The sequence below is a fragment of the Lathyrus oleraceus genome, chromosome 4 (assembly GCF_024323335.1).
Source record: "Lathyrus oleraceus cultivar Zhongwan6 chromosome 4, CAAS_Psat_ZW6_1.0, whole genome shotgun sequence".
NCBI lineage: Eukaryota > Viridiplantae > Streptophyta > Magnoliopsida > Fabales > Fabaceae > Lathyrus > Lathyrus oleraceus.
Window position 1 is genome coordinate 451550324 of NC_066582.1, and position 12451 is coordinate 451562774.

A 12451-nucleotide genomic window follows, 5' to 3' on the forward strand; every position below is an offset into this window, starting at 1 on the left:
AGACATCCTTAGCAGCTCAGTTGAAATACCAGTCATGTTATAGACAAGATAACTTTATGTACAAAATGTATATTCTTTTTGGACGAAACGAGTTCAACACTTAATTAGAAGCACAAAATAGATAATAGATGAAAAGTGTTAAATTAATCAATATATAGATTGAGTAAAAATTGGTTTACAAAATATTTGTAAAGCAAGTATTTTTAATTGAGCAAGAATTCTAACATTACATTTTTTCAGTTTTAATCAATAATAAGAAAGTCTTAGAGTTTCAAACTAATAAAATCTAAAGCTTATTTACGAAATTGCTATTAATTGATAAACCCTAATATTATATGATTCTAATAAAATATTAAGTATAACATGGAATCCTAAACAAAATGTAGAGAGAGAGAGAGAGAGAGAGAGAGAGAGAGAGAGAGAGAGAGAGAGAGAGAGAGAGAGACAAGAGAGAGAGAGAGAGAGAGAAAGTGTGTGTGTGTGTGTATGAGAGAGAGAGAGAGAGAGAGAGAGAGAGAAAGTGTGTGTGTGTGTGTGTATGAGAGAGAGAGAGAGAGAGAAAATAAGACAGTACGTCAGATTTATAGTGGTTCTATAATTTGTCCTTTCTTATGCCTAAACCGTTATCCAATGGTTGCCCATTGAAAATTTTATTTTCTTCCACTATGACTTTGACAAATTTTCACATATCCATTTAGTAGAATCACAATTTGAATAATACGGAAAATAAAGATCTTTGGTCTGAATCCTCCTTGACTGTACACAACTTTTGAAACTGAATTCTTGCAAAAAATTTACTTGACTTTGACTTCAATCTTACAGCTCAAAGAATACTGCTCCAAACTTCTATTATGCAACAACCTTTACTCAGCCATACCTGATCCTTGAGCCTTGAAATGTCTGAAGATGAGAAAAAATTCAACTTCGTCTATAGGCCTACACATAACTCTACCATAGTAATCTTAGAGAGAATAGCCTCCTTCTTTTTTTTGTTGGATTCGTCAATCCAAGCCACAACCACACACATAGATGCCAACCTTGAAATCTTCAAGAAATATTTACAAAACTTTAATCATAAAACAATCTTCATCACAAATCTCACACCCTAAGATGAGAACACAATCCAAACAAGAACGGGTGATGCAAGAGATTGAAGATGAAGACAAATTTCAGTTGCAAAACTCAAAACAAAATTCAAAACCCTTTTTGAAAGTTAAGATAAAATGTGTGTTGTTGATTTCTAAACCATAAAGTGGGTATATGTATGTTATGAACTTTATAAAGTGTATTGTGAGCTCTAAATCATAAAGTGTGAAGATCTCGGTCTTAATCAAAGAAGTTCAACAATTAACAGGGAGAATTGCGGCCCTTTCCATAATTATCTCATGCTCAAGGGACAAGTCATTTCATTTTTTCCAAACCTTGAATAAGAAAGATTATTTTGGATGGATGGAGGAGTGCGAAGATAATTTCTTAAAACAAAAAGTCTTTTTGGTGACTAACACGTCGCAAGTGCATGACTATGCGAAGTAGTAAAAGATTATCGAACCACAAGGACAAATGGATTGAATATCGAATTCCATTATATCCATGTATATCTAGAGAGATAAAAAATTAAGATTTCCTAAAACAACTTATTTAAAAAACATTTATCAGAAAAACAACTTAAATAAAAAATCACTTAAATCATAATAGAGAAAAACATGACTTAGGGTCACGATTCTTACTCTGACACATCCATATGATCCGAGTCACTTCTTTTACGAGAGTTTTGACACAACTTATAGAAAATAGATAAATATGGACAACACCTTCTTTCACCAGTGTGTTTCCCTATCGATGACGAATAATTTGTTGGCTTTTGCATGACCGGATTATTCGTCAAGAATTCATTACTTTTGCTCAGCTGTAAAAATTAGAACTTTCTCAAACTCATCCAAGAACTTTCGTTGTATTGGACGTGATTGTTTAAAAACCCTCACTCTGGTACCGATGCATATCCTTTCAGACAATGATCGATGCCTGAGAACTCTTTACTTTCATACAAGGGTTGGAATGCATGGACTCAAATATTAAAATAAATACGGACAAAAGACTCTCGTAATCAATTTGTGACAGATCATATAAATAGTCATGAGATAAGCCGCATGACCCTTAGTCCATAGTGGACTACTCAGTCATGGTGAGGGAAAACATAATCAAATCAATATTCATAATCGAAATCATAGTAAACAATTAAAATATAATCGCAATTATATTAAAAACAATAAAGAAAACCCAATTGATTAAGCTTTAATCCAGTGCTCCAATGGAGACTTAAGTACAGAGAGAATACAAAATACATATAAACTTAGAGAAAATAAAACTTGGATCAATATCTCATTGATCAATGGTGATTACATCATAAAATATCATATCTAAACATATAAGAAGTTCCAAAACAAATGAAATCAATCAGAAAAAGGAAACAAATCAGGGGATAACACGCCACCCTGCTACGACCCGTAACAACTGCTACGGGTGGCCATAAAAGGCTTCTTATTCTATATGACACATCATAAAAGGAGGGAACCCTAGGGCATGGCTACTATGACTGCCATAGTAGCCCTCTGTGTCAGAAAAAAATTGGTTGATACCATATCCTTGGTTTTGATAATAATAAAGTATTTAAAGAACAATTGGGTATTCTAACATTTGTTCAAGTTTGTAGGATTATAAATCTAATAACAAATAAAGAGAAGATTGATTGTTTTTCATATGAAGTTCAGACTCTGGTTCTGAAGATCACTTCTGAAGACTCTGGCTCTGATGGAAGACCCAGACTCTAAAGAAAGTCAGCCTCTGGTGACCCAGACTCTGAAGCTTTATAATCCAAGAAGCAGACTCTAAAGAGATCAGACTCTGAAGAATCAAGTCTGAAGAAAGTCAACCTCTGAAGGTGTATCTCTTTAATCGAGGCAACTCTGACAAACTCAAATACCTTTTGATCACGTGAACACTTAAGGAAAAATATCTTCATTGGTGTATAAGCTTTAACGAATAATTCTCCTTGCAGAAAGTTGTTTTCTTGATGTGTCTAAACAAATACAAAGGCTATCCAACCTTTTGGTGAGAGTCTTCAACGTCTCTTTTCTTCCTCTTTACTTAAAGAGCAGAAGACCCGAAGAAAAAACATAATTACACACTGCATAACATGACTCTGAACATTGACATTCAAAGAGAAACCACTATGTCAAAATCGCTAGACTTAGAACCTCTTAACACTTTGTATATTTTAGAAGTTGTTAAGTCTTAGAGTCTTTCTAAGTTGTATTATATCTACACCGGATTATATATCAAGTGTAGTTTTTACGCAATATCTTAACAGTTTATTATAGAGTCAGAAGTCTCTTGCTTTAGTGCTTGAGCATTTAAAGTCTATTGCTTGTGGGCTTGAGTATAGAAGTCTCTTACTTGTGGATTTGAGCATTCGAAGTCTCTTGCTTATATGCTTGAGCATAAAAGTACCTTACTTGTGGATTTGAACATTGGAAGTCTCTTGCTTGGTACTTGAGCATTTGTAATCATATTTATAATGAAAATCTCTTGAAAGTACAAGGGGATTGAACTACTCTCAAGTTGTGAGAGGAACTAGGATAACTGTTGTGTGTTCTTGCTTTTATTTTCCTTCTTTCTGATATCAATATTCCACTGCTATCATTTGTGTAACTCTGAGTCTGGTTCAGGTTCAGAATCTAATAAGGAGCTTTAGAAGCTAACCAGGTTTTCTGAGTCCGACTCTGAACTAAATGTTCAGAATTTGGTTGAAAACTATCAGAAGTAGGAGAAGAAAAAGCTTAGAGAAGAAAAAGCCAACACAATTCACCCCCTCCCCCTTCTTGAGTTTTTCTCGCCTACACTTTGGACTTTGTACTGGGGTTTTCTGAATTTTGACTTTTTCTCGCGTTTTCCTCGTTTTTGTTCCTCTTTCGCCTCACTTACTTATTAAAACCTGAAAATAATAAAAACATACTATCAAAGCATAAAATGAGATAAACATAAGCAAATTGATCAAACAAACGGTAAAGTACTAAAGTAAAACAACTAGTAAAAATGGTGCAAAAACCACTTATCAACGACTCCCCTTATGCTAACTCGTCCGAAGGAAAGAGTACTACTATACTTATATTTATTTGTAACTGATAACGCGATAAGAAAAAAATAGACTTATTTTATATATATATATATTATAATATATATATATATTATATATATATATATTATATATATATATTATCTAAAGAAGTTTGAAAATTACCCAAGTTTTAAAAAATCCAAAAATATGAATTAAATTTTAATAGTTTTAAATTTTTTATGAATATGGCAATATGGCCATTTCATCTAAATGTGGGGTGCCAGGGATTAGGGGTGTTCATAGTGCTGTTTGGGCGATTTTGACGCTAAAAATCATCCGAACCGCAAGAAAAAAAAGTATGCGGTTCAGTTTGGTTCCGTTGACTTTTAGAAATAAACCTAAATCAAACCAAACCAAACCAATGTGTTTTGGGTTGGTTCAGTTTTTTACAAGATTTTTATTGAGCCATACATACACCTATAAAGAACAACATAATTTTGTGTTTAGTCATTCATATATTACCAAATAACAACAAAACTCATCATATTTAGACAAAAACTTCTCATTCAATATACAAAAATAAGATTAGACAAAAGTGGAATAAAAAACATAAAATAGTAAGATAAATGAATATAAGAAATATTATAATAAAAAGAAAAAAAATGGAGGAGAGGAGAGATTAGAGAAGATGAAAATGAAAGAACATAAGAGATGCGAAATTAGAGAAAAAAATTGCGATAAAAACGTAATTGGAAGGGAAAACAATAACATAAAAATGAAAAAATGAAAAAGAAAGAACATAAGAGATGAGATATTAGAGTATAAGAGATGAGACGTACATGACAAAGAAGATGAGATGAATGTGCGATACTACTATGAGAGATTTGAAAAGGTTGAAAGTAAGAGAATATTTGTAAGGTTAAAACATAATAGGTTTGGATTTTCGGTTGGATGTGAGATAAGCGAAGTTTGAGTTGTATCATAATGCGGTTTGGTTTGTTTTAGTTTGGTTTGCAGAATACAAACCGCAAACTGAACCGCACGGTTTTGTTAAAAAATAGCCTAAACACATCGGAACTAAATACGTTTTTTTTGTGATTTCGATTTGATTTGGTTCATTCTACGATTTTCTATTGAGTTGGTTCGATTTTGAACACACATACCAAAATATATTCCTCCATTAACACTAACATCCAAATTATATTGGTAAAAAAACAAAAATCAAATAATTCTTGTAAAGGATAATTTGTACAAAGAAAAATATTATTCGATCTAAAAATTAATGCACAAAGACTCTTATAACAAAATGATAAAAAAAAATGCTTAGAGAATTTATCATCTGATTCACTTCTTTGTTCAAAGATAACCATACAATTTTGTGGGTTGACTAGTATATCAATCCGGACCTGAGCATTTCTTGATGTATTGCAGTGTATTACTTTGTTGGTGCTCCTTATTTGTCTTTTAGTTTTTTTTGTAAGAAGGAGAGTCCTCTCTTAATATATTTGTTTATCAAACCATTTTCATATATTGTTGATAAAAATTAATTTTGAATGAATTGATTAAAAAATATTAATAGAGAAATATTGTCCTATTTTAATTCTTAAAGAAGACTATAACATAAATCAAAGAATTTAGTTTGGAATTTATTTTTAAAATAATCACTATTTTCAAATTAAATACTAAAATAATATTTTTAAAAATTATTATCAAACTACACTTTTCAAATAAAAAAGATTATACGACAAAAACAGTTGCACTGCCTGTGGCGCATGCATGCTTTTTTCCACTAAGACGTCAATCCTAATAGTGCATGCATGCACACGATGCGATAAGAGTAGGTTCCATTATTAGTAAAAAATTATTTATTAAGGGGAGACGCCAGGAGGAATGACGCATGCATGCAAAAAAGCTATTGAGTATGTGTCAGAAAAAGTGGCGTATGCATGCAATATTGGTAAAAAAAACAATAGACAATGGCGTCAGGAGGAGTGACACATGCATTCGATATTAGTTTTTTGCATGCATTCAATATTAGTTTTTTGCATGCATGCATATGACGCCTTAGTGCAAAAAAGCATGCATGTGCCACAAACATTTTTTTATTTAAAAAATTGTTACTTTGATAAATAATTTAAAAATATAATTATTTTAGTATTTAATTTGAAAATAGTGATTATTTAAAAAAAAACATTTAGTTTGATTACTAAGTTTTGTATTAAATTAAGAGTAACATAGTATTTTGGAAGTGAGAGTATCCACATACTATTATACTCTTTTGTTTTTTTAATTGAGTCTCACTATATTTTTTATACTATTTTACATTTTCCAATTATTTAAACTATATTTCTAAATATTAATATAATTCATCAAAAAAGTTCTAAAATGAACCTATTAGACATCACAATTTATACTACATATTTAATTATTTATATATTTTAATTCAATTATTATGTAAAGAACCATGCTTTAGTGCATAAACTATTGAAAAGTTAAGGAACAATAGTACTAATATCCATTGAATCCAAACAACATGTGTTTGAAAACCGTGAGAGAACAGAGACATGACACTGATAATGGTGTTACATTCATTAATCAAATGCACAATCGACACGTAAATATATATATGCCTTTGATGTTACTCAACGAAAGTGATGAAGCTTGTTTAACCTAAATAAACAAAAGCAATGTTGAACCTACCTAATGATTATGAATATACTTTTAATTTTATCTATTGCACACGAATAAATTTCTATACTCCATTTATTTTTGTTTCTAATTTTAAAGAGTATAGGAGTAAAACTTATACCTACCAAATAAATAGTAAAAGGAATTATGAATTCAAATATGTGCTCTAGGATAATGAATGTTTCTGATTCTTCCAATCTTTTATCAAATATTTTAATAATCATTGTTTTTAATTTGTTTATTTCTATTCTAAAATTTTGGTTGATTTAAACATCTAAAATATAATTAATTTTTTTTACTACATTACATTGTTTGTCCTATTTTATTTATTGCTGGTCTCTTTAACACCTTCTTTCATTCATGCCTACCACCAACATTTTGAATGTGACTTGATAGTAGTTGAATTCAGAGCTAATCCAACCCAATAATACAAAATCCAATTTATACGATGTAAATTCTCACCAATTATAGACACATTTTCAAATCATATTTAGTATAATACCATACTTCTGATTTTCTTAGAAAAAAAAAAACAACTCTTTGATCAAGACAAAGTAATCATTTTTTTCTTAAAGCTCTCAAATCTCAACCAATGAAAGAATCATCACGATTTGGTCGAAAAAATCTGCATAAATATATTTAATAAATAGATTATTATTTTTTTCTTAATAATTTTTTTAAAATAAAAGTAATAAAAATAAAAAATTAATATATTTAAATTAGAATATTTAAAAATATTTTTTTTCTTAAATTTAAAAAGAATATACAATTTTTTTCACTATTTTTTTTTGTGATAAATACGATACAGAACACTTTTTCCTTTGTATGAAACCGAGTGAGTGTTTACATCAGCACAATGAACAAAACAAGTTTCTTTATCATAAAACCTAGTTATTTACAACAACCCCCTCTGTTTTCTAGTTGTTAAATCTCTCTAACATTCTCTTGTTGTTGCAAAATGGCCAAGAACAGAGAAACCTCTGAAAAAAATCTAAGCCTATTTTCACTGCAAAATCACAACCTTGTCTGTGTAAAATTTGCCGCATCGTTTTTCTTTCTAGCTCTTGCTTTTCGTCTTCTCTTCTGGGATTCATTCAGTTTATCCTCATTTGTACAGTTTCAAAAACCACAACCTCAAACAGTGTCCCCTGTTGTTTCATCTCCTCTTAAGGCACCAGAACCATCTGATGCATTTCATCTCAACAATCAGAATCAAACCTCTCTCAATGGTAACAAACTTTTTATTTTTAGTTTGCTTTTTTGTGAGTAAATTGTTTGTTTAAGGTTGTGTTTGTTTTATGCAAATGTTTAGGTTCGGGAAAATGTAATCTGTTTGTGGGAGATTGGGTTTCTGATCTAGCTGAACCAATGTACACAAATGAGAGCTGTCGTGTGATTGAGCCTCATCAGAATTGTATGAGAAATGGAAAACCTGATTTAGGGTATCTTTATTGGAGATGGAACCCGAAAGAGTGTGAATTGCCGAAGTTTAACGCAAACAAGTTTCTTAATCGAATGAGGAATAAAGCAATGGCTTTTATTGGTGATTCTATCTCACGCAACCATGTTCAGTCCCTACTTTGTATTCTTTCACAGGTATTGTTAACTTTCTTGTCTGCTATATGCAATTTGTAACTTCATATTCTAGTCCTTTCCATTGCGCTATATTCCTCATAAGATTCAACCATGACAAAATGATTGTAGACTCTATTTAAACACGGTTTAACTGTGACAAATATTTTAGGATGTCTCAGTTGCGGTTGTGATGCTGTTGTGATGGCATTTGAAAATCTTGATACAGTGATTGTAATTACAATTGTGATTTAATGATGTAAACAGAATGAAATGCTTCAATCATGCAATTGTTATTTTGAAATTACTAAAATTTACAAATACTAAGGTAAAATCCTTGTCCTTGTCAATAAAGAGCTGTTGATTCTGGAATACAGCTGGTGCTAATAAGTAGTGACATATAGTTGGTCCACAGTCTTTTCCAAAATGGTTTACCTACATTGAATAAGGTATGATGACTTTCAACCAGAAAAAACATAAGCTTTGTGAAAATTAATGTAAAAACTTGTATGTTTACCAACTTGTGTTCTTCACTAAACTAGTACTACTACTTTTTTAATCAACTGAAAACAATACATTAAATATTGTGTACTGTTTCAGTTGTGTCTTGCAAGTTTTGGTTTGTCTATATTCTTTACTTTCATCACCTTTGTCCCCCACAAATACATGATTTATCACTTTATCTATTTGTTGCATCATGTATTGTCTCAAGGATTGGTCCTACAAAATGTGTATTAAATCAAATTCCAATGATTTCACTCTGACACAGGTGGAACAAGCTGTTGAGGTTTACCATGACAAAGAATATAGATCAAAGATATGGAAATTTCCATCTCATAACTTCACACTATCAGTAATATGGACACCTTTTCTTGTCAAAGCAGCTATTTATGAAGACATGAATGGAGTTTCATCTTCAATGGTTCAGCTTTATCTTGATACTCTTGACAGCCAATGGACTGAACAATTCAACACTTTTGATTATGTTGTAATTGGTGGTGGAAAATGGTTTCTCAAATCTGCAGTATATCATGAAAACAACACGGTGGCCGGTTGTCATTACTGCCCCGGAAAGAATTTGACCGATCTAGGATTCGACTACGCATATCGAAAAGCGCTTCGACTTGTTTTCAACTTCTTCACCAAAGATTCTAGCCATAATGCAACTGTTTTGTTTAGAACTACAACACCAGATCACTTTGAGAACGGTGAATGGTTTAGTGGAGGGTATTGTAATAGAACTGTGCCTTTTAAAGCGGGTGATATTAGTATGGTAGATGTAGATTCTATAATGAGAGGTGTTGAAGGTGAAGAGTTTGAGAAGGCTATTACATCAGTTGGATCTGAGAATGGTGTGAAATTGAAACTTTTGGACACAACTTTTCTTTCTTTGTTGAGACCAGATGGACATCCAGGACCTTATCGACAGTTTCAGCCATTTGCGAAAGATAAGAATGGTAAAGTTCAGAATGATTGTTTACATTGGTGTTTACCAGGACCAATTGACTCGTGGAATGATATAGTGATGGAAATGCTAGTAAATGGTTGATAATGTTGCCTAATCAATCACCTAGGTTTGAAATTTGAAGCTGGTTACAACAATGATCATTTGAAATTCAGGATCCATTGTGTACATGAAACTGTATAGGATAATCAAAATATGCAGAAGACAAGTGACACCTAATCAGTTTGGTGCAGAATTTGTAAACCTTGGCAGTCATGAAAAAACTCAGTTCATGTCATTTTCACCATAATTTTTGTAATGAATATATGCCTATTTTATTTTATCCGAAAGTTAAGAAACAAAAGATGTTATCCAAAACGATGTTAAGCATTTCTGTTTTGGACGTCTTTTGCTTGAAGCTAAGTTCATCATATATGCAAGATATAAACATCAATCTTGCAAGTATTTGATTTTTATAAGCAATCTCTTCAAGATATAACAGTTAATCGAAACAATCATTTAGTATAGAAAGGTGAGAGCTTAGGCATAAATAAAAGGCAAGGCAAGGCAAGTTTTTAGCAGAAAAGAACGAAATGGAAGATTATTAAACATTTCCGTTCTACATTGTTGTACAAAAGAACAAATATGGATCTCTCTGAAATATGAATGATTTCTCTAAAACTTTTGTAGGTTTGTTCTAAACTAGGGTCCAAACTTCATTTGTCGGACACCTGAGAATTTATTAACTAAGAGAGCATGATTTGCAAAATTGTATACAGGGTTCATAAATCAATGTTTAGATTACATTAAAAAACAAACCACTGTGACATCTTTTCTACTACTTGGTTGCAGGTTGATTTCCAAATTTCTTCTCCTCTGGTTTAGTGAATGGATCCTGGAAAGTACAATCGAAGAAGTTAATTTCAATCACGTAACAATATTGTCGAAAACTAATAAAGTTCCAACTGATAAAAGATTCAGATACCAACACAACACAACACTTCTTAAATTCAGATTGTGCCGAAACCTATCCTACAAAACCAACTTTTTAATGTTTGGATTTGACCTAACTTAATTCTCCAAACCCGACTTCTTTAAATTTGAGTTTCACCTATCTCAATCATACCGGCGACCGATAGTCGGTGGTTCAACGGGACATTGCAAATCGCAAATGTAAGAACCCTCACCAGTTACCACAGAACACACATGCTATATCTAGGGTAGGGGCCCAATCACCTCCAATGGTGTGTGAAGAAATGCAGAAATTTGAATTCAAGTCCTTGTATTGAATGTTCCTAACTAAGCTAGACAAAACATTCAAAAGAAAACGGTAGAATTGAACAAAATAAAATGAAGAATCAAATCAAACACAATTCTTTGGTATAATCTTCCTATAAAAACCAATCCTTTTCATGAATCAATGGCAGATAACAAAATGAAAACCCTCACCACCCCGAATAAAATTGATTAGATCCCTAGAATTTAAATCCACAAAAACCAATCCTTTTCAACAAATATAAAACGGAGAAAATTAACAGCGCAAAAGTGGTCAGAAAGAACAGAGAGAAAGGAAATTACATTTTTGACACAGATGAAGTTAGCGACGGCGACGGTAGCTATTACGCCACCGAGGATAGCCGCCGGAGCTGTAAGGATACTCCACTTCCGATAGATCATCTTTTTCTTCTTCTTACTTTCCCTCTGATTCGCTCTTTTTACCAAATGAAATTGAGTTCGGGTGTTGCTTTCTACACCATATTGTTTAACAGATCCACCCCTCTGGGTCATATATATATATATATATATTTGGGCAATTTTTTTTACAGCTTATTACATTTTTTTTTTCTTTTCAGAATTTTTTTAAAATAACCACTATTTTTAAAAAATAATACCAAAATAATATATTTTTCAAATTAATTATCAATATTAATTTTTTTTAAATAAAATAAGTTATAGCGCATGTATTTGTTAGTTGCATTAATGTGTCATATCTAGTGGCTACTGCATACATCTCAAGGCAATGCAATAGGCGTATGCATTATGCGATTATGCTTTGTATGATGAAGTATAATTGTATTGTGTGACGATATGTGAGATTATTGTACTCATTTTTAATAATGAATTGTCGCTAACGACAGACAAAATTTCATCGCATATTAATGGAGAATTGATGGATGATTATGCAAGTGTGAACTGAATCCATAGAACCTATCTCCCAAGAATCACTCCTCGTTTGATAAGATGTTGACAACGGGAACATGCAAAGCTCATTACGACAATAGATTTTATACTTCGTCACATTAGTTCGATCAACCCTATAATCAGCTGATAATTTCATGTGATACTTTTTAAATGACTCCGACATAGTCTTTTTTTGTGCAATGCTCATGCGCCACTTGCAATGGTGCATGCTTTTAATAGCATAATGCATGCTCTAATTGCATTAGCTTGAGGTGCATACAATAGCCACTAGGCATGACGCCTTAATGCAACTATCAAATACATGCGCCATTTGATATGGCGACTGCTTTACACGAATAATTTTTGTTTGTTTGAAAAATAATTATATTGATAATTAACTTAAAAAGTGTGTTATTTTTTAAAAAAAAAATCCCTGTGTTGAAATTTCACAT

General features: G+C 31.7%; 1 protein-coding gene across 1 annotated transcript; it reads left to right on the top strand.

Annotated features, from left to right (window-relative positions):
- The first annotated feature begins 7621 nt into the window (after positions 1-7621).
- LOC127076059 (protein trichome birefringence-like 25) lies at positions 7622-10161 on the top strand. Its single transcript, XM_051017608.1, has 3 exons — positions 7622-8031; positions 8115-8398; positions 9144-10161. The coding sequence occupies exons 1-3, from the start codon at positions 7761-7763 to the stop codon at positions 9921-9923; spliced, it is 1335 nt and encodes a 444-aa protein (XP_050873565.1). The 5' UTR covers positions 7622-7760; the 3' UTR covers positions 9924-10161.
- Positions 10162-12451: the final 2290 nt, after the last annotated feature.